Here is a 22,655-nt window from a genome sequence, read left to right on the forward strand (position 1 = left end):
CCCTCAGGGGAAGTTGGAGGAGAGTTGGGAGGAAGTGGAGGTGAAGGGGCTGACTCACCTGGCTGTTCCAGAACTCTGAGCCAGCACCAAGTGCTGTGGGCCAAACAGCCAGCCCCTGGCCTCAACAAGCTCAGACCCGAGTGGAGCCAAGAGCCACACAAGTGCAGCTCAACTGGAAAGGGACAGGGCTCATGGGGTCAGGCCCCAGTGGGGGGAAAAGGAGTCAAGACCCTCAAAAAAGCTGCAACCCTGCTCAGTAGGGGGACTGCTGGACCATTTCACAGACGAAGAGATCAGAGGCTGATCTGCCCCCTCTAGGCACACAGCCAATAAACCCAAGCTTCCCTCCACCCCAGGATCTTTGTGCTTCCTCAGCAGAGACTGGGCAGGCCTGGCAACTACAGCGCTACAGGGCTGAAGGGATGGTTCACCTTGCAGTCCCCATTTGTGTGCCCAGATTGATGGCACAGGGACTGTTCTCCTAAATAAACGCTCCTCACTATTCGTGGGGGAGGGTGGGGAGGGGGTACCCTGCGTGCTCTCAAAGAACCGGTACTAAAGCCCAGGGAGGCGCTCCAGCTCCTACCGCCCCAGGCAGGATTCCCCTCCCCACCCGACATCCCCCTTCGAGGCAACACAAAGGCCAGGTGCGGTGCGCGCAGGCCCGCCAGGTGAGGCATGACCAGCAGGTGGCACCAAAGGGAGCCTCCCAAGGGCAGGGTGGATGCGCCTGCAGCCAGGGCATTAGACTCCACAGCTCCCTGACCAAGCTGGGGTCCTGGAGGAATCGGCAGAGATGTTGCTAGTGCAGGCCCCACCCCCCCTGGAATCTCCCCCACCTGGAGTCTAGGGAAAGCTGGCTACCAGAGGGACAGTCTGGCAGACGAGTAAGACCTTGGGGCCGTCTGTCAGTGTGACCTTGGGTTAGTCTTCTCCCTGCCTCAGTTTCTTCTCCAGGTTACATATGGGAGTAGTCTCTGGTAACTATCTCAAGATTTCAGAGGTATCCTCTATCCCTCCCCCCAGCCTTCCCCTCCTCATTAAGTTTCCCTTTGACACAGGCTTGAGGCAACAGAAGAGGGTTTAAATGCCCAGAAGTGTAAGTTTTATTTGTCCACACTGTGCGGAGCTAAGGCACGATGGGTTTGCTTCCAACAACTTGAGGGACAAGAGCGGACTGGAGAAGCATGTGTTCTTCGGAGCCGGGCACGTGGGCCGCCTTTTTGGCTGGTGGCTGGGCCTCCGACCCCAGCCCCAGCAGACCCAAGGCTGTGCTGAAGAGGTTGAGAGGAGTGGAGCCGTCAGTGATGAGGGTCGATTTCAGGCCCAGGCTCTGAAGCAGTTTTACCTGGAGGGAGCAAGAAGAGGGCGAGAAGATAGTCAGGCCCTGGTCCCTTCTCTCGTCCCCCTGGCTGCCTCTCTAGGGTGGCTGCCACCCGCTCTGATCTGCCACTGCAGCTTCCATCCAAGCCGTCCTCATAGGATTGGTCAGTGATCAGTGAGGAGCATAAGTGGAGCCTGACAGGCTAGTCCTCCGGGTCCTAGCAGGCCTGAAAGGTCTTGCCCTCCCTGCAGCTACCTGCATTCTACCCTGTGCTCTTTAATGTTCCTTTCTGTTCCTTTAATGCAGCAAGTTTCATTCTCTATGTGTCTTTGCACTTGGACCCTCTCCTGGGAAGCTCTTGTCAACTCTGCATAGTGCTCAAGGATCCTCTCTTCAGAGTGACCTTCTTTAGGGCACCTAATTTGAAATGTCACCTCTCCTTTCACTGTATCACCCCACTTGACTTTCTTTGAAGCACTTGTCACACTGATGTCCCACCTGTTTATTGTCCCCCCAGAAGCTCCAGTTCACTGCTGAGTCTAGTACAGTGCCCAATGACACCGTGCTCAAATGACACAGGTCAGGACATGGATACAGGGTCAGTTCCACCACTCCCTAGCATCACTCTCTAGATGTATCTGCCTCCCCAACTCTGCCGTCTTGGTTCCAGGTATGGCCCCAAGACACACACACACGCCCCTGTCCTCTCCCACTCTCACCTGCAACTCTGGCCCTGCCACTGCAAGGTCCCTGATGGTGCTGGGGCCCAGGGCCTCGGTCATCTGCTGGAACTTCTTCACCTCCACCTCAGCCAGCTGCTGGGCCTTGCTCACCTCCAGCTCCAGCTGGGCCCGGGCATACTCCAGTTCTAGCTCTCGTACTTTCTGTACCCGCTTGAGCTCAGCCTCCTGAAAGGGAAAACCCAGCATCCTTTCAATCATGTGGTCCCAAGGACAGTCCAGCAAGTCACCTAGCCAGCAAGCCTGGGGGAACTGAGGTGGAAGGGATGGAATTGTAAACTTATAGTCAATTAGGTATGAATCCTGACTGTGTCACCTTTTAGACAGTGACCCATGGGAGCCCCTTAATCCAAGACCCAGTTCCCACATCTGTAAAACGCAATCATACCCACCTTCATGGGATTTCAAGCATTAAATAAGATCACGCATGTAAAACATACGCAATACCTGACACAAAGCTGTCCAATGTTTGAGCACGTATTACACGTAAGACTAGTGTAGTAATCATCTGTGTCTTCCAGGCAGGTATTAAGTGAACTGATAGAGGGCAAAGGACTTGGAAAACCACCAAGTATGTGAACAGAGCTGTACATTAGGGTGCTTGGTACCCCACTCGTCTTCAGGGGCTGCAGGGATTGGGCGTCTTCCAGACCCCAAGGCCACACCCTTCCAGGGGCATCCCCCCCACTCACCGTCTCAATGGCCAAGGCCTCTGCTTTCAGCTTGGCCTGCAGCACAGAGCCCTGTCCCTCGATGCGTGCCGCCTCTGCACGGGACTCGGCCTCTGCCTTGGCGGTCCCAGTGCTCTCCACAGCAGTGCTGGAGACATCCCACGGTCAGGAGGGACCCAGGGGAAAGCCCTGCCCTCCTCCAGCCTTGACTTATGCTACAGCAGCTCTCACAAACACATCCCTGGCTCCCCCACCAGCTGCTCTGCCAAGACCCTGGGTAGGCCACCTTTCCCTTTCATTTTTTTATTGATCTTTTTTGAGAGAGATGGAAACATCGATGTGTTGTTCCACTTATCGATGCATCATTGGTTGATTCTTATATGTGCCCCGACTAGAGATCGAACCCACAACCTTGCATATGGGGACAGCACTAACCAACTGGGCTACCCTGCCAGGGCTTCCTTTAGTTATTGACCCACCTCAGAGCCTCCAGCTCCAAGAGTTCCCTGCGAGCTCTCTCCGCTTCTGACTGGTCCAAGATCTTCTGCCGCTCAAGCCGGCCTCGGGCCTCTTGTTCTAGTCTCTGAGCCTCGTGTCTGAATGGGAGAGAGGACAGAGAAGATGCTGGTGTGGGGCCAGAGCTGGGACAGGAGCTCCAAAGGCAGGGACCACCGATCTACCCTGGCCCATGGGAGGCACTCAACATGAAACGGAAGAGCGGCGTGAGCACTCGAGCCTGGCATGGTTCTAGGCTCAGGGGAATGCGGTCCTGACCAAGGGCCCTGCTTTCACACAACTTGCCTTCCAGGGGGAAAGAAACGAGTAAAGGAGGGTGGTTTCAGACAATGACAAATTCCCTGAAAAGGAGCGATGATAACGACTTGGCAAAGAGGGCACTGCTTCAGTTAGGGTAGAAAGCAAAGGGCTCTCCAAGGAGGTGACCTTTGGGCTAAGGCCCAGGAGGAGCCTGCCCTGAAGTCCCCAAGGGGGGAACCCTGGGCACAGGCAGCAGCCAGTGCAGGAGGCCTGAAGCCCAACTGTGCATCTGAGGAGCAGAGACCCCAGGGTGCCTGGGAGACAGCAGAAACGAGTTCGGGCTCTAGCACAGCAAGGTGAGAAGCCAGGGGAGCAGGGTGGCATCTGCTCACGCTTTCAGTGGGTCATGCTGTCTGCTGAGTGAGGATAACAGCAGACTGACCATCGGGGTGCCACGTTACGCAGGGCCCAGCACTGGGCTAGAGACGGAGACCCTGGAGAGGTCTGGCCCCACGGTGGGCACTGTGGGCAGCTGCCCTCACTCACTTGGCAGCTGCCTCCTGGGAGTTGGTGGTGATCTCGATGGCCAGCTGGACGCTGCGCTGCAGGGCGTCCCGGGTCCTCTGGTCCACAGGTTCCACTGACTGCACATCCACGCTACTGACCACCAGTCCGTTTTGGGGGAAGATGGCCCGGTCCCGGGGCTGGAGCAGGGCCTCAGCTTTGGGCTCCTTGGTTCCCGGAGGCTCAAAGCCAAAGACAGCAGTGCGAATAATGCGGGCCGAGTTCTTATGGAAGTCGTCGAAGGTGACAGAGGCCACGGCGCCACGCACCCGGGATGCTATGGCCTTGCAGGCGTCTCCCACGAAGTCAGGCACAGAGAAGAGCTTAGCTGTCTCCTGGGGGTCCTTCCAGTCACTCAGCTCAAAGTGCCTGTGAGCAAAGGGAAGCATTTTCCTCCAGGAAACAACTTGCTCATCTTCAACTGGGACTCTGACACCCTCCCTCCGAGGCCGAGCAGGGTCTGAAGTCCCATCTCATTCTCTCAGTCACTCTATGAGGTGGGGAGGAGCATTATCCCCATTTTACAGACGAGAAAATAGAGGTCCAGAGAGATTATGTGATAGGCAGAATCATACAGTATATGTCAGGCCAGAAAGTTGAACCCAGACAGTGTGGCTTCCAGGGTCTACGCTCTTGGCTGTCACGCTCTAGCGCCCCAAAGATATCAGTGCCTCATCTGCCTCTGTCACGGTCCTGGCCACTCAGCCGAGAGGTGAAGAACACCTTGGGAGTTGTCGAGCACTGCTCCTCAGTGTGACATCTTTTCTATCTCTAGTCACTGCCATCTGAGCTCTAACTCTGAACAGGGCATTGTTCTGATGCTCACTGCATCCTCTCATTAGCCTGTGAAATTGATGGTCATGTGTCATCCTCATTTTACATATGGGGAAACCGAGGAAAGTGCCAAGTCACTGGCTCAGATCCACAGCTAGCAGATGGCAGATGGGATGCAGACGCCGGCAGGTGGCCCCAGAGCAAGTGCTCCACCCACTCCCATCCCTAGCATCTGATAGATCTTCTGACAGCCTTACAGTTGTGTGTTTGGCTCAACACATGCTGGGACTTTGGCGGGGAAGTGTCCTCCTAACTTGTCCCCAAACTCCTGCTCCCAAGAGGTGAGCCCACACCCTCTGCCATTCCCCTGGGCATCAGGCTGGATTTGCGGGAACCCGCGCGTGTCCCTCTTGACCACAGCCCTGAGTCAGGCGCTCTGCCCTTATTCTCAGCCCAGCACAAGGAGGCACCCCTTGTCCTCGGGGTTCTCCTGGGGCTGCCCCCTCCCCCTTACCAGTTGTAGGCCAGCTGCAGCTGCAGCCGGGCGTGGTCCGCGGTCTCGATGGTGATGACATCTGTGAAGAAGTCGGGCCCCAGCAGCAGGCAGAGCGCGCGGCGGGCGTGGGGACGCTTGGGCCGGCCGGCCGAGAGGGACAGCACCGTGAACTGCTCCTCGGGACCCAGAGACACCAGCTCCGGCCCAAACACCACGCTGCAGAGGGAGCCGGGCGTCAGGCACCCGGGGCCTCCCCTGCGCCCACCCGCAGCCCAGCCCCGGCCGCTCACCGCGCTCTCTTCTCTCTGTAATCGTACACCTGCACCGCAGCGTTGTGAGGGACGCGGTAGCTGACCACGCGGGTCTTGTTCCGGGGCGCGGAGGGCTGAAGGGTCTTGGACATCTCCAGCCCCCTGTCCGCCAGGGGGTCCTGCCCCTTGTTCAGCAGCTCCTCGACCCCGGGAGGCAGCTCCTTCTCCCACAGGACCTCGTCCTGGGTCAGCATGTAGGTGCTGCCGATCACAGCGCGGACCTGGGGACGACAGGAGGGCCGCTGCCAGGGAAGGTAAAGGGGGAGAGACCCGCCCCAGGCCTGAGGCAGAACTGGTCTGGGGGTAGTGGGGCTGGTGGTGACACAGTCTCTGGGATGAGCCGCTGGGTGGGCCCGACAGTGGCTACCTCACGGGGCTGAGGAATGAATGATATCGCACATGCCTAGTGCTGCGAGCGTGGGGTACAGTAAGTGCGTGATATTATTCCCCTGGAATTTTCCTTCCTGGGGCAGCTTGGACAGTGTCCTAGGGACAGATGCAGCCCTAGGAAACAGGGAATGTCCACTAACACTGCCTGGATTCTGAGCTCGACTGCTAGGCTGGACTCTCAAGAGGTTGGAGATGTGGTCCTAGGTCAAACCAAGGTCAAGGTTTCAGGTGAGGGGGTGAAGAGGAAGGATTCCATGAGGGTAAGGGCTGGGGGGGGGAGGGAGGTGGGTTCTTACTGTTCCTATGCCACACCCCTCTGACCTTTACACCAGGGACCAGACCCGAGGTGGGAACAGAGCCCCCACCCTGAACCTCGCTCACCTTCTCCTTGGGTGTTTCTAAAATTTGAAGTTAGGTTTTTAAGACAAAGGGAGGGCAAAGGCAAATACTCTGCAGAACGCCTGCGGCCCAGCTGCTGCTGTCGAGGCTGCTGAAGTCCCCTCGCCGCCTCCACCCTGCACCTCTCCCCACCAGCGTCACCCACTTGCCCAGAGCAAGCCACATCCACAGCCACAGCAGTGACAGTGTCCAGCCCTCAGCCGTTACCCTTCCAGTCTTGATGTCCTGCACGTAGATGCCCTCATTCTCGTCGAGGGGGATGGCCTGGCGCTCTTCCACCACCTCCACCTTGGCAGACGGCACATACTCCAGGGGCCCACGGATGAGCCAGTGGTCGCCGGCCTTGTGGGAGACCTTCTCCTCATCTTCCCCCTCCTCCAGGGCCTGCAGGGCCCTCAGCAGCAGCCCCTGCTGCTCCGAAAGCACATACACGTCCTGGATGCCTCGTTCCAGCCTCTCTCCCGGCTGGAGGAAAAAAGACTTCTCTCCCTAGTGGGGAGACATGGGTTTAGGAGCAGTTGCCACCCAGTTGCAGGTGCCTCTGATGGCACCTCTCCCAGCCCCATGGGGCCCCATGTTGAGCACAGGAGCCCCCAAAGCACCTTTCCCACCCCCCGTTATAATACTGTGAAGTGGTATCTGGACTGTGAGGCTCGCTACAAATGCCTGCAGATCTTATTTGGTCAAACCTGCCCTTAAAAGATCCTGTGAATTGTCAGGACCTGGATCCTCAAAAGCTCAAGAGATAAGAATTAACATATTGTTACTCTTCGTTTCTCCTATGTTTTGTTTTCTTGGGATGGTGTAGTCTGGGCATTGACAAACTCTGGTCTTTGGGCCAGATCTGGCCTGTTCCCTTTAAAAATATATATATATACAGTGGTGGGCAAAAGTAGGTTTACAGTTTTGAGTATGTGAAACAGTTTATTCTTGTATTATTTATTTATTATTATTAACCTATTTTGCCCACCCATATGTATTTGAGCTATAATCCACATGCCATAAAATTTACCCAGTTCAAGTATATAATTCAGTTGTTTTAGTATATCCACAGAGCTGTCCAACCATCACCACAACCTACTTCCAGAACATGTTCATGACCCTGAAAAGAATCACTGCACCCAGTAGCAGTTACTGTCCCACCCCACCGCCCACCAACCTATCTTCTGTCTCTGGGGGTTTATCTATTCTGGACATTTCATATTAACGGGAGTTTATATGAAATATGGGGTCTTTCATGCCTGGCGTCTTTCACTTAGCACAGCGTTCCAGTGTATCCACGTTGCAGCAAGCTGACCGTGAGCACACGAACTTCAGCGCCTGTTCATTCTTTTTATAGCTGAATGATATTCCATTGTATAGATATGGATACACCGCAATTTTTTAGCCACTTATCAACTGACAGACATTTGGGTTGTTTCTACTTTTTTCTGCCTGTTTTGGCAAATAAAATGTTACAGGCACACAGCGACCCTCGTCCATCCACAAGCTAGCTATGCTGCTTTCCCAGAACAACTGGAGAGCTGAGTAGTTGCAACAAAAACCATACCAGTCGTGAATTTGGCCCTTTATAGAAAAAGTTTGCCAACCCCTGGTAATCGTTGTTAGTTCAGAGAGGGAATGAGGTGGGGGCTGGGGAGAAGGGTAAACCAAGAGGTTTTTTGGTGTTTTGTTTTTGTTTTTTTACACAGAATGACAAAGTTTCCAGAAATGTGACAGTGAGTTTCCTGGTTTTCTGCACGGGGCAGGGCCAGGGCCAGGGCCAGGGCCAGGGCCAGGGCGGCGCTCCCAGAAGAGGCAGCCTGCCAGGGAGATCAACAGGTCAGTGTCTTAGAGCTAGAACCTCGTGCGCATAGGCACAGAGGGAGCCGACAAGTGGGCATTTCCAGAATGTGGGCCCCGGATGGGGAGAGAAGGGAGAGAGGGACAAGGCCCTCCTGCTAACTAAAGGGCAGGCACCCACCAGGGAGGCGGAGGCACTTACCTTGATGACCAGCTTTTGTCCCAGCTGGTTCTTGCCATCCAGCCCAACTGGGTCGAGAATCACACAGTAGTTGCGGGGGCCCAAGGTGGTGATAGGCACAACCCCCAGCACCTCCTCGTAGACATCTGGCACATGGGCCTCCGTGTCTCGCACAGTCACCAGCCACTCCTCCCCAGTGCGGCGGGCCACTCCCCTCAGGTCCCGAAAGTTCTGCCGAGCGCGGAGGTGCAGGGCCGTCTGCAGAGCAAGACATGGGCATGAGTAAACCCACCTCCAACTTCCTCAAGGGACCTGGGAACCCCGCTGGTCACCAAACGCTCCCGGGTTTCAGTGTCAGTTTCTACTAACCCAGGAGGACTTTCTAACCCTTTCAGATGACCCAGGATACTCCTCAGGTTACGTGACCTCTAAACTTTTCTTCTAGTGGTCCTAGAAATATTGCTTCTCTTTTATGCTCATATATCTGCCACCATTTCTGCCACTCTGAGCGTGCCCTACCTCGGGGTCCCCTCACCCACATCCACCAGAGCACAGACCTTTTCCGTGAGGATCACTGCGTCCACCAAATCCAGAACCTCCTCAAACACTGCCGGGAGGTATGCACCCACGGAGCGGACCAGCCATTCCTCTCCTGGGCCAAGGGTGCAGTGGTAAGGGTCAAGGGTCACCCAAGCCTGCTCCCAGCTGCCACTGGCCACAAACCCAGGCAAGCAATCTGATTTCTGTGTCTAAGTTTCGTTATGTGGAAATGGAAATAGTAGTGACTCAAGGTTGTCTGAGGACCTAATAAGTTATAATTTGTAAAGGATTTTGAACCACACCCTGGCAGAGTTAGCACTGCGTTTAAGACACTGTAAACACATCACATTTGTCAAATACAATTGCCAATTGCATGTGAACACCTGCTTTGCTGATCTAGAAACAGACACGGCCACTGCCCCCAGCTCATGATAAAGGGTGTGGGGAGGGAAAGGCATGTCAGCATGATCCCGACCTGCATGATCCCGACCTGGGGGAAGCAACTGTGGGCACTCCCAAAGGTTTCTAAGATTCCAGCGAAGCACTTCCTCCCAGGCTGTAGCCACTTGTAAGTGGCTTTCCCCAACCTTCCCCCACTCCCCACCCTGCAATTGAGAAAGTCAGAGCCATGGCCTCCCCCCGCCCCCCATGCTCCTTCACAGCCCCACCTGTCACCCTCTCCTTGCCGTCCCGGTCCCGGCACTCTTTTCGGGCCCTCAGCCGCAGAGCCTGGTTCTGCCTGATGATCGTGGCCTGAATGATCTCTATGACCTCCACCTCCTTCTGGGGGATATATGTGCCTTGGAAGAGATGAGGCAGAGGTGAAGGTCAGAAGATATCGGGGCTTGATGGGAAGGCAGGGAGCCTCTGAGCCCAACTCTGGCCCAACGGAAAGAACTTACCAGGTCCTTCAAATAGCCACTCATCTCCTGCGACTACCTTGTCTCCATTGCTATCCTCAAAATCCAGCAACGCCTTGAGATGGAGTGCAGTGTTGGGCAGAACCACCTGCAGCGGGGTGATGTCCTAATAGGAAAGAGGGGGGTCATGGAGCATTCAGTGCTGTGACCCCAGCACTTAAACCTGATACCTCGAAGGTCAAGAGCGACAGCATCAATCTTTACATATGTCCCAAAATAAGACCCAGAGCGGGACGTATAAGATAGGGGTAGTCCCAGAGCCATCTGGTCTGAAGGTCTAAGAGTTGACAAAGCAAGAGAATGTCACTGCTGATGAGCCAAGGACACACATTCCTGGAGGAAGTGCTTAAAGTTGTTTTGAACTAGAAATGTAGGCGGGAATCTGGGTAGAGGACTTGATGGGAGATGTGGGAGAAATATCTGGAAAGCTGAATAAATGAGTATCTCATGGCCTAGTGTGCACTGGAGCCCTCTAGGGAATATAAGGAGGTGGGAAGGTATAAACTGCTATAACAGGCATATGCCTTTGTTTTCAAGGTTGCCTTATGGTCACACGATAGTCATTGTACTCCAGTCATCACATCTCCTTCCTTCAGGAAGGGGGACCTGGCAACAAGTAGCCAAACCTTTTTGAAGTTTGTAGAAGTGTTTCTACGAGTAGGACTTCACGTGATCTTTGATCTGAGGGAGGCAGGAAAGAGAGGCTCACAGAGGCTAAGGAACAGATCGAGGTCACACAAGAAGTAAGGAACAGAATCGGGACTTGAACCTCAGTCTTTAGTGAAGCCCACTTGCTGCTCCTTACTCCAGCTGGGTGGCCCTGGGGCAGAGAAGGCCAAGTAACTCTGCTGTGCCCACTGAGACACACTGGGTTGGAGGGAGGCAGGGACGGAGGCTCACTGCGCTGGCGAGCCCTTTCCTCTGCACCGTACATGTGCATGGCCCTCTGCTGGCTGGGGTGGCAGCCGGACATACCTGTCCTCACGGACTTTCAGGTCCAGCAGGTGATAAGACGTAGACACAGACCATTCTCTCAAGCAGACTGTGCACAGTGTCAAGGGAGAGAGGTTGCAGAAGTTCCGATGAAGGAGACGTTAGGGAAGCCCTGAGAAGGTGGCATTTGAACTGGGGCTCAAAGGAAGAGCTGGCTTTCGATCAGGGTGTGGGAGGAGGAGGGCACTGTGGGAAGAGCACGTGGCCCAGTATACCTCCCACACCTCCTCCATGACCACTTCCGATCTGTTCCATCGCAAATCCCATCTAACTACCTATCCCTGCCCTCGCCCTCACCTAAGCTGCCAACATCTCTTGCCTGGGTGATGGAAATATCTTCTTAGTTGGTCTCCTGGCTGCCACCTTTGTATCCAGTTTGTCCCTCAAGCCTTTGCAGGCAGGCTCCCAGCTTGGGTGACTGGGTGCACAGTAGTATCACCAAGTGACATTGGGGATACAGGAGAACGGATGAGGGGGTCAGGGAAGGTGTTCTTTGGGTGTCCAGTGTGAAGTGGCTGTGGGACATCCAGGAGAGGGCTTCCTACAGGCATTAGGGGCCACTGAGCTAAGGTATGGGGTGGGTGGCTTCAATACAGACCACGAAAGCATGAGAGGGCACACAGGAGGTTCAGGACAGAAGCTGAAGGCGGAGAGGGCAGAGGGCAGGGGACACCTCTAAGGAGATGGAAAAAAGATATCTACAGAGCAAACTGTAAAGACACTGGTTTAATAAGAGAGCAGATCAACAATGGAAGTGGTTGAGAGGGCCTGTGAGACACAGACGCCTGTCCGCTGGGCCTGCAGTTTGGATGTCTTGGGGCCTTGTCCAAGGAATGCAGTGGAGGTGGGGGCAGGGGCTCGTGAAGGAACAGGGCAGAGAACACCAAGGGCAAGTTGACAACAAAGTAGGAAAGTAAAGCAGTAAACAGCTAGACATTAGATTCACAGGCTATTCATAAAAGTGCATACAAAGGTAGGGTGTGTACACCAGGACCCAGCAATACTTTCTACTCTTTAAAAAACAAAACCTAGCATGCACAGGACACGCAGACCAGGCTTTTCACTGCAGCACCATTTTCCCTTATAAACTGGAAACATCCAAAATGACACCCTGTAGGGGAACGACTGAACGTCTACACATCATGTGGAATTCCATACAACAATTAAACAAGATAGGACTTATGTACCAAGATGCAGAAACTCATTCAAAAGACACTGGCAAATGCCAGTGTGACAGCCCTTAGCAAACAGGTCCTAATACGTCCTTTGAAGCACTTCTATGTGCATGCATAGGCCCCTCTGGAAGTGTGCACCCTGGGGGCAGGAGCTTCCGCAGGGGATGGAAGGCAGGGAGGACTCGGCAGCCTTGTGAATGCATCCCTTAGGGTGAAAAGCTTACACAAACAAGCCTTTAAAGCCAGGGAAGGATGGAAGAGGCAGAGCGTGTTAGCTGGCCAAGAGAAAGGCATCAGTAGTAAAGAAGTTAAAGGCAGGGGACAGAAGTTCTAGGTGGGGAGCAAGGTTTCAAGAGATAGGATGAGCCGGTGTTGCTCAGTGTTTAGAGCATCGGCCCTCGGACTAGAGGGTCCCGGCTTCGATTCCAGCCAAGGGCACGTACGTCGGTTGCAGGCTCAATCCCCAGGGTGCGTATGGGAGGCAACCAATCAACCTGTCTCTCTCACCTCGATGTTTCTCTCTTGCTCTCTCTCACTCTGAAAAAGCAATGGAAAAAAATATCCTTGGGGGAGGATTAAAAAAAAAAAAAAAAAAAAGAGATAGAAGGATGAGTCTTCCTGGGTCCACCTGATGGAGAGGAACCTCCTGGAGGCTCCAGCAGGTAGGAAGCAGGTAAGGGTAGGCATGAAGGGAAGGGGAGAGAATCCAAATCCTGTCAGATGGCCTCAATTTCTAACTAAGTAGGCGGCTAAGTTGTTGGAGAGTGAGAGGGCAGGAAATAGGAAGAGAGTGGAGAAGGTGTATAGCAGCACACAGAGAAAAATGGAGAGAAAGCTGGTTGGGAAGAAAGAGAAGGGATGAGCAGGGCTTGGGTTAGAATGAACCACGTGACCTAGTCCCTGCGTCCGGTACTGTTGAGGTGGTGGGGCTGTCCACACGGCTAGCAAACCCCTCCTGGGTGCGAGTGCAGAAAGGGCAGGTGGCAACACTGATCCAGGGCCTGGTTTCACTGCAGGTCCAGGGCACAAGTGTTAAATGCTGAGGTTCAGCTGGGGTAGGAAAGCAAGGCCAGGAAGAGAATTTGAGGGACAGAAGATGGGATCAAAAGCCTTGAGCTGACATGGCAACAGAGGAGGGCTAGGAAAGGGAGACTGACGGTAGGAAGGAGGCTGGAGTTTATTTTCAGAGGCAGGGGCAGGTGGGAGAAGAGCCGAGTCCAGACTGGACATGGCATTGGGCGGGGTTGATGTAGAACAAAGAGGCAGGGTAGAGATGAGGTCCGGAAGGCCAAGTTGTTAACAGGGTCATTGCAAGAGCATTAAAGAGGCTCTGAGGAGGACAGGAGGGTGGGAGGAGGGAGGCCCAAGCCTGGGGCCACCCTTGGTGAAGACAGAAAGGAAGTGGTGCAGGCAGAGTGGAAAAGCATCATCGCAGGGGCTGGGCTCTGAGGGAGGGTGGCCGGGCCCTCCTGGGTTGGAGCACCTGGGGTTTGAGGGCCTGAGCCGCTATGGGCTGGAAAGCAGGAGTCAGAGGCAGGGATGAGGAAAGCTTTCTCTCCACCCTAGGGAGTTTTTAAATACTGTCCCCCACCCCCATCACTCCCCACCCAGCCGGGGATTTAGTTGGTCTGAGGTAGGCCCTGGGTATGAGTGATTTTCAACTTTCGACAGTTTCAGACTTAAATAAAGGTTATTCTAATGCAAAGAATACCCCTACACTCTTTACTCAGAGTCCTCAAGGGTTGACATTCTAATTCTTTTTTTTAAATGTTTTTATTAATTTTTTGAGAGAGTGAGGAAGGGAGAGGGAGAGAGAGAGAAACATCAATCTATCAGCTGCCTCCTTTGAGCCCCCTACTGGGGATAGAGCGCCAACCCAGGCATGTGCCCTGACCAGAATCGACCGGTGACCTCCTGGTGCATGAGACGACGCTCAACCCACTGAGCCACACCGACCAAGCAACATTCTAATTATTTTTCACCACTTTCTATCTCTACACACACACTTCTGCAAAGTGTTTACATCTAAGTGGACAGGGGTGTCTCAGGGTTCCCTGGGTCACACTATCGGGCTTCCACAATCAAGAAGCACTGCTAAGCAGAGGGACCCCGAGTGAACGGGTATAAAAGGACAAGGGCGTGAAGGCAGGGCAGTTATAGAAAGGAAGGCGGGATGCCCATTTGCTCAAGCCCGGGGCCCTAGTGAGACAGGAACAAGGACCTGGCTGCAAGTGCAGGCCTCCAGTGCCTTCCCGTGGGAAAACCACAGGCTGACCCTGGACTCCATCTCGCCCACCCCTGCTGTCACTACCACAAGTGTCTGGCACCGTTTCTATGATTAAAATGCTTTTTCTTGGCACAAGTCATTCAGTGGCAGACTGGCCAGGAGTTTCCAGCAGGCTCTGGAGCCTGGGTGACTAGGTGAGATGGGCTGACAGCTCTCAAAAGGGGCAAGTCTGTTGTGGGCATGTGAGGAGGAAGGGGTGTTTGGGGAAGGCAGTGGAGGGGCAATGAATCAATTTTACCCCTAGTGAAAACCAGGAAATGTCACCGCACTCCCACCTCCTTCCCCTCCCCCCGTCCCAATCTGTTTTCCCTCCAGAAGGCAGGGTGGAGCCCAAGGACGAGGTAGCAGGACAGGTGGAGTGGGCAGAGGGGAGGCAAGTCAGATACCTTTTCTAGTACCTCCCCTGGGTACAGGGGGAAGGGGTCCTGGGCCAGCCGGATCTCCAGGTCAGCGTGGCGGAGCCGTACTTGCCCTGTGACATCGAACAGCACTGAGCCCTCGGCATCCCGGGTCACCGGGTTGGCCACTGTGCAGTAGTGGCGTGGGGGGACGGTCACCATGCGCGTGGGGGCAAACAGGACCCTGTTGGAGGGCGAGAAGTGGAGTGAGGACCCAGGAGGCTTCCACTCCCAAAGGAGGTAGCGAATGGGAGAGGAAACTCCCTGTGACCCCAGCGAGGGCCAACCCGCAGAAGAGATGGGTGGCCGTGCCAGCCAGGCTGACAGGCCCTCCTCAGCCCGCGTCCCCGCAGCCTGGTCCTGACACCAACCTCTCATTGTCCTGCCGGATGTAAGTCTTTGGCCCAACCTCCACACGGGACACATTGCTGTTCTGGTCCAGCACATGGATGTAGTGGTATGGGGGGATGCGGATGACGGACTCTTCAGTTGCCATGGTAACTGCTGTGCCCAGGGCAGCCTAGAGAGTGAGACAGGTGGGGAGATACGAGATGAACACAGGGGGCCTCGGATGAGGCGGGCACGAGCCTGAAAACTGGCTGGAGATGGGAGAAAGGACCCTGCCTCCTCCGACTCAGGCTATTCTACACCTCACTGTCCCCATGCCCACTGGAGGCTTTTTCTTCCCACCAGGGCAGCACAGCTCACCCAGATCTCACCCCTGCCAAGAACTACCCAACACAGCTGCCCAGGGCTCTCGGCTGATCCTCTCCCTCCTTCCCATCAGCTTTAGAGCCCCGTGGGGTCTCCAGGCCCCACGGTGGAGGAGCTGTGAGTGCAGGTCGGTCTCTGGCCTTCTCTAGCACAGTGGGGAGCAGTGGCTCCTCCAGGGCCAGGCAGCCTTTACTTCAGGGTATCCTGAGGACCCCAGCAGCATTCAAATGTTAGCCTATAGACCAGGAAAATTTGCATCATCTCTGTCTGCTCCTCCAGCCCCACCCAGGCTTGAAGCAGTCCTGGGATCCTGGACTGAACGGATGCTCCTGTAGAATCAGCTGGATTAGAAACAGCACAAATTATTCTGGTTCTTTTCTCTCCTTTCTCTCTGGTCAGTGGCCACCCGCAACTCCTTGGCCAGGTCAGAAAGTCACACCTCCTACCTGAACCCCATCACTGCCTTCAGCATGCCTTGGACTTTGGACAACATGTACCTTTGAGTCGCACAAAGGGAACCAAGTTTACTAAGCAACTCAAAGACTTGTCTTCTGAGATTTTGGTCAGACATTATTATTAGTATTAGTATTAGTATTAGTATTTTCAATCCTCACACGAGGATATTTTTTCCATTGCTTTTCAGAAAGAGTGGGAGGGAAAGAGAGAGGGAGAGAGAAACATTGATGTGAGAGAGACACATCAATTGGTTGCCTCCCACATGTGCCCTGACTGGGGCCAGGGATCAAGCCTGCAACCCAGGTACGTGCCCTTGGCCAGAATCAAACCCAGAACCCTTCAGTCCATGAGCTGACACTCTAACCACTGAGCCAAACTGGCTAGGGCTGGTCAGACATTTTGAAGCCACCCACTCCACCACTTATCTAGCTTCCAACCTGAGTGAGAAATGGGAAGCAAGGAGGGAGAACTGGCACAGGAAAAATCCACAGGAACCATGACATTACAGAATCAGGGAGAGGCCCAAGTTTCACTTGATCTATATAACCTGTAAAATTTCAGTTTTGGGATTTAGAAATTGGGAGTTTTCACAAATTCCCAATTCCTGCTTTTCTTGAAGAATTAGTAGGCCCTACATTCCTGCATAGCTAAACTGGCTACAGCCAAGTAGCAGCTGTGCCCTGTAGATGGGACACAGGTTTTCCTGCTGCTACAGTCCCCACCACTGGCGCCTGTTAAAGCGCTCTAACTCAGCAGCACCCAACAGGACTTTCTACAATGGTGGAAATACTCTAAATCTGTGCTGTCTTTGGACTGGCCACACTTGAAATACGGTTAGTGTAACTGAGGATGTAAGTTTTATATTTTAATTAAAATAGTCAAGTGTGAAGGTACCAAATATGATGCAATAAATTGTTTTGGAAAAAAAGCCAAGTGTGTACATCTGAAACGAATACAAAATAATATTGAATGTAAATTGTAATTGAAAAAAACAATAGCCAGAGTGGTTGGTTGATCCCACATTAGACAGCGTAGCTCTAAGTGGCTGAGTCCCCAGTACGGACAATGAGTCATCGAGGCCACACAGCACGCTAGGGGCACTGCCCGGGCGAGAATCTCGGGGGATGCCCGCTCCAGCAGCGTCCTACAAGGGTCAGCGGTGCAGGTTCAGACCGACTGCCTGGGCTTCCTCACAGTTCTGATCTGCTGCTTTCCTGCCTCCTGTTGTTTCCTTAACACCTTACCTCATTTTAAGAGGTTACAGTTTTGGCCTGTTTTCCTGGTAAGCTTTTCACATCACAGGGATGTTATTCTGCTCCTCATTCTTTTATCTTGCAACTTTGTATGGGACTTGACCTTGATACTTTTCCGTTGCTCCTGTTTTATGTGAATTCCCCTTAACTCATAGGAGAGTGGCTTTTCTAAAGCCAGCGCTCCCCCTGCTGTTGATTTCAGGTAATGTTAAAAAAATACTAGGGCTGCCCTAGATGGTTTGCTCAGCGGTTAGAGCTTTCCCCGCGGACCGAAGGGTCCCGGGTTCAGTTCCAACCAAGGGCACGTACCTGGGCTGCAGGCTTGATCCCCGGCCCCAGTTGGGGCACATCGGTGTTCTCTCTCTGTCTCTCTCCCCCCCTTCTACTCTCTGCAAAAGCAATGGGAAAAATATCCTCGGGCCTGGCTGGCACGGCTCAGCGGTTGAGCATCGACCTATGATCCAGGAGATCGAGGTTCAATTCCTGGTCAGGGCACATTCCCAGGTTTCAGGCTCGATCCCCAGTAGGAGGCAGCCGATCAATGACTCTCATCATTGATGTTTCTATCTCTCTCCCTCTCCCTTCCTCTCTCTGAAATCAATAAATTTAAAAATAAAAAAATAAACATCCTTAGGTGAGGATTTAAAAAAAAAAAAATACTAGGGCTGGCGTTCTGCTTTTAGGGTTCTGTTCCCCTCCTCACTCTTTCTGGACCTTTTCTTTCCTTCCTCTCTACTGCCCCTTCCTACTCAACTGTGCTTCCAACCCCTGAAATTGCTCCCTGGTGTGGGGCCCCTCATGTACCTCCAGGGGCTGGAACTGCCTAGATCTTTGTTCTCCCCTTTACTGGATAGGTGATCTTAGACAAGTCCTTTGCCTTCCCCATTCCTGTTTCCTGGCCAATAAACTTGGAATGGATAATTCAAAATAAAGCATTGGAACACAGCCTGGCTCTTCAGAAACATGCTGAGGCAGGGAATGGCCTGAGGCCACTTCCCTATCCATTTAGAGCAAGTGACCTAGCAGAGGCTCCCCATCTCACCTGGCACCTCAATCTCAACCCTCACTGTTTACTGGTCAGGAATGTGGCAAGTCTTGTGTCACCCCACCTGTGGGGCTAGAACTGCAGAGAAAGGGGCATCCGGCAGCCAAGTGAAGTCTTTTCCAGCTGCTTCTTTGCCAGGTTCTCTGCCAGTGGAAGCCTGGCTAGGAAGTCAGATAGGGGGAGAGGAAGAGCTAGGGCTGTGGGCGGAGGTATAAACAGGGGTCCATGAGGCCCCAAAGGGAAGACTTGAAGTCTAGGTTATGCAAGGCTGGGAAGCAGGCTCTGGAAATAGTCTCCAATGGCTCCTTGTTGGATGATGCCCCCCCCCCCCCAAGGCTGAGGCCTCTCCACCATCTGTCACCCCAGCTGGGCTCAGTCAGCGGGGCTGAGCCTGGCCCAGTTCAATGACTCAGCTGAGAATCATCCTTTCAAGTGATCAAACTGGGCGCCTGCCTTGTTCTGAAGCCCAGCCCTTGCCAACTATCCTTGTTTCAATAACAGGACTTAGTCTTGACCTCCCTGACTATGACCATCTGCCAAGTTTACACAAGAACAGACTTTGCCTTTTCACTCGCCATCTGCAGAAGTGAGTTTCAATGTAGGGCCTCTCAGGGGATCCAGAGAAACCATTTGACTCAGGCAGGATGTTTAGGACAAGTTTCAGATTTAGACTTTTGTGGTTTACCAGATGACATGTACAGCTAGAGCGTTTTACTTCTAGTAGGTCAGGGCCCTCAAAAGACAATGGTTAAGAAGTCTGCTGACCTTTGGAAGGTCCTGCCCTGACTTAGGTTTGGCCTCAGCTCCATCCAGACCTCCCTTTAGTGCCTGCTTCTGAGCTCTGCCCTAGTCTGCTCTCTGCATACATGGCAAAACTTGCCTGACCACATGTCCCTCAAGTGTCATGAGGCTCCTGTAAGAACCAGTCAGCTTTCACCCAAAGTCTGAGACCGGCAGCTCCCTGCATGCACCCCCCCCCAAGGGGTAATGGATGGATGAGCAGAGAACAAAGCCTGTAAAAGCTGGGTTCATCCTCTAGTTAAGACAGCTTTCACCTGTATCTCAGCTCAAACATAAACTTATGCTACAGCTAAATTTAATTAATGAGTGACGAGTCACTACATAGCAGAGATCTTCAGGGTCAACTGCGAGTGCCTGACAGTGAATCTTAAAGAACGGATGCCTGCGTTACCAGCCACTCTGTCTTGGTGTGCAGTGAGCAGCAGCAGCAGCCTCACCTGGAAGCTTGAAATGCAGAATCTTGGGCCCCACCGGAGAGCTGCTGAATTCATTGGCACCTTAACTAAACCCCATGAGCAGCTCTGGTCTCAAGCAGCCGCTCTCAGCCCTGGCTATACATTAGAATCACCTGGAGATCTTTTGAAACCATCCATCTCTGGGGATTCTGATTTAATTAGTCTGGGGTGGGGGCTATATTTTAAAAGCTCTCTCCTGACTCCTATAGCAAGAATTGAGTTCTGTCACTGTCGGCATGATCTTGAGCCACTTGCTAGTTTCTGAGCCTTACTCTTCTAGACTTCAAAGCGGGAATAAAAGTGACTGTGTCCTAGGTTTAGATACTGGAGATTTGTGAATTTTAAAGGGTTTAGATACTTGAAGGATGTCTAGGAGGAGGAAGAATGAAGATGAGCTCAGCTTACAGACGGCTGTTCAAGGGCAGGGAATTTCAGTTCTTCTCCCCCAGCCCCCTCACCGCCAGGGCCAAGCAGCCCCCTAGCCAACACAAGCCCCCTTGACCCAAGCCCTTGGCTCTTTGTCCAGTCAGGCCTGCAGTTAGAGGTGAGGTTGATGACTCAGCCTTGCCACCGTCACCTCTATCAAGCTTAGGTTTAGAAAAATGCACTTGAAGTGCAGCCCAAACAGGTGCTCATCTTCCCAGTTTCCCCTGATTTTTTTTTTAAATTCTAACCAGAGGATATTTTTTCCGTTGCTTTTAAGAGACAGTGGGAGAGAGAGAAATAGCGATGTGAGAGAGGCACATCAATTGGTTGCCTCCCGCACGTACCTTGACTGGGGCAGGGGATCGAGCCTGCAACCCAGGTTCGCACCCTTACACAGGAATCGAACCCAGGACCCTTCAGTCCGCAGGCTGATGTCCTAACCACTGAGCCAAACCAGATTGGGCCCTGTCAATGGTTTTAAACGTTCTAGTCTTTGTTGGGAGAATGAGAGTCACACACTCAAGCACTACAGAGAGGCTGTTTTCATCAGACAGCTTCCTGGCTTAGGGAAATGATTTTCTGCTTTAGGGGGTGGGGGAGAAGAAATGAAATTCCCTGCCCTTGAACAGCTGTCTGTAAGCTGAGCTCATCTTTGTTCTTCCTCCTCCTAGACATCCTTCAGCTTTCAGACATCCTATAGCTTTAGGGGACTATAGTAAAAATTCTTGAGGATTTGTCTCACACCAATCATTTGGAAGCAGAATTTTAGGACCTTTTCTTCCTAGAAAAGTCTTATCTGAGCTCCAGCCCAACTGGGCCACTTTGTGGGAGGAGCAGCTCTGCCAGCTCAGGGTGCCTGTTGTCTACCTCCATCCGCCCTCCGGCATGCTGCCAATTAATGCCAATCATTGAAGGCAAGGATTCCCTAGATTTGGAGTGACCCAGGAACCAGCTTCAGAATCCCTGATCCAGATCAATGTTTTCTAAAGCCGTCCAGTCGTAGGACTCAGCTGGTAGTACTCCCAGGTCTCACCCCAGACTCAATGGGCTGAGGAGGTTTCCAGGAGACTTGGGAACTTGTATCATTGGCAAGTACCCCTGAAAAACAGTTCCCACTTATTAAGAACTTCATCTGCCTCAGGCATGGTGTTAAGTACCTTTAACTCCTTTACTCCTCACAAGAACCTAGAAGTTAAGGAACTTGCTCAAGATCACAGAATGACCAATGGCTGAAGCCAGAATTCCCCCCCAGGTACCTGGACTGCAGAGCCTCCAAACCAGGGGGCAGCTTGGCTTATCAGGCACAAATGTCTATAAGACTTAGAACAAGGACTTGGGAGGGGCTGGGTCCTCTCCAGAAAATACTGCCAATGGCAGTTCAAAGGTGAGCATTTTCTGCAACCCGAGGGCAGCGCCCAACAAGGAGGCCTGAGCTATTCAAAGTGGCTGCCCAGCCTACTCATGGCTTTAAAGAGCTGCCCTGCCCAGAAAGCACTACCCCAGGGCAGGCGAGGTGCCCTGTGTGCCAAGGGCAGAAACAGGCATTTCCAGGGAGTCAGTTGCCACCTCTCCGGACAGCCAACCTTTCCCCAATAACCCAGGGGTCCACCCAGGCAGGAAGCAGAACACAGGGGACATCTGTCTCAACAACCACCCTCCACCCCTCCATGCTTCACTCCTGAGACCTAAGATCCCCAGAATCACACGCTGGTGGGTACAAACGAGCTTCCTGTTTTCCACTTCCCCACAAAGCAAGAGAGAGAGAAAGCCTTGCTCACCAAACTCCACACCTTCCTGAATCAAGCCTGCCTTAAGGTCGCTCTGCTAATGGCTTCTCAAACTAGCTGCAAGGCCCACAGTTGGCAGAGCCCAGAGTGGGGCAGTATGAAAACCTCAATATTTGATAAAGTTGAGGGATTTCAGTGGGGACAAATCACATCCCACATCACCAGAGCCCAGGCCCCCATGGGGAGAGGCCAGTACAGCAGGGCCCAATCTAATTTCAGGAGAGCGTGTGAATGGACCCCTTAAACTTCCTCTGTCCTTACTACTGATCTGGGTGAAGTCAGAGGCCTGAGATTTTGGAGGTAAGGGAGGTGGGAAGGTGACAAATTGATCTACCTTTACTTCAAAAAGACAGAAAAAACTCCAGCAAGGAAAGCAAAATCTCTAAAGGCCGAGCCTCCACCCACCTTCTCCCTACTCTGCTTCAGAAAGGTCTCACCTGACTGAGCAGAAGGAAGGCCCTAGGAGGAGGACAGGTCTAGAGAGAGCCTTGAGGGACACAAGGCCCCATCACTGATTCGGGGTTTGGGGGCCCGTTTGCAGTACTCACATCCAGAAGTGTGGCTGACTGCAATGACTCCCAGACTCCGGGAAACTCAGGAACCCAGCCCAGGGGATCACTTCCTGGCAGGGCAGGCAGGGCAGGGCAGGCTCAGGGGTGGGGCTTAGGCATTTAAAGGGCCCTTGCAGCTGGTTCTCCGTTTCTCCTCTGGGCAGCTTTCACTGCAGATGAAGACACTGCAGCTCATTAACGCTCAGGAACTTCTGCCTCAGAACCAGCTGGCCTCCCTGGAAAGCCCGAGAAAGGTCAGAGGACCTGAGGCAGGTGCTCACCTCTGCCCCGTAACTTCCCAGCCTGGGTGAAGGCAATTCTGCCTTCCACAACTGTTAGGGCCCCAGCTGCGGCCACTCCTCTGAGAGGAGATAGCTTCGTATCTTTATTTTATTTTTATCCTCTCCTGAGGATATTTTTTCCATTGCTTTTCAGAGAGTGGGGGGGGGGGGGACACATCGATGTG

At 53.3% G+C, this 22,655-nt stretch overlaps 1 protein-coding gene across 1 annotated transcript; it reads right to left on the reverse strand.

The window, feature by feature from the left end:
* Positions 1–1,088: 1,088 nt before the first annotated feature.
* On the reverse strand, positions 1,089–22,267 carry MVP (major vault protein). The gene is made up of 15 exons (XM_016218593.2): positions 22,187–22,267; positions 15,073–15,221; positions 14,690–14,885; positions 9,831–9,954; positions 9,597–9,728; positions 8,946–9,040; positions 8,410–8,646; positions 6,633–6,914; positions 5,616–5,857; positions 5,344–5,541; positions 4,038–4,424; positions 3,215–3,331; positions 2,757–2,883; positions 2,044–2,232; positions 1,089–1,348 (listed from the first exon to the last, which is right to left on the reverse strand). Exons 2-15 carry the CDS (start codon positions 15,195–15,197, stop codon positions 1,130–1,132), a joined length of 2,670 nt encoding a protein of 889 aa, XP_016074079.2. The 5' UTR covers positions 15,198–15,221; positions 22,187–22,267; the 3' UTR covers positions 1,089–1,129.
* Between the last annotated feature and the right edge of the window lie 388 nt (positions 22,268–22,655).

This window comes from Miniopterus natalensis, chromosome 3 (genome assembly GCF_054644295.1).
Source record: "Miniopterus natalensis isolate mMinNat1 chromosome 3, mMinNat1.hap1, whole genome shotgun sequence".
In the NCBI taxonomy this organism is placed as follows: domain Eukaryota; kingdom Metazoa; phylum Chordata; class Mammalia; order Chiroptera; family Miniopteridae; genus Miniopterus; species Miniopterus natalensis.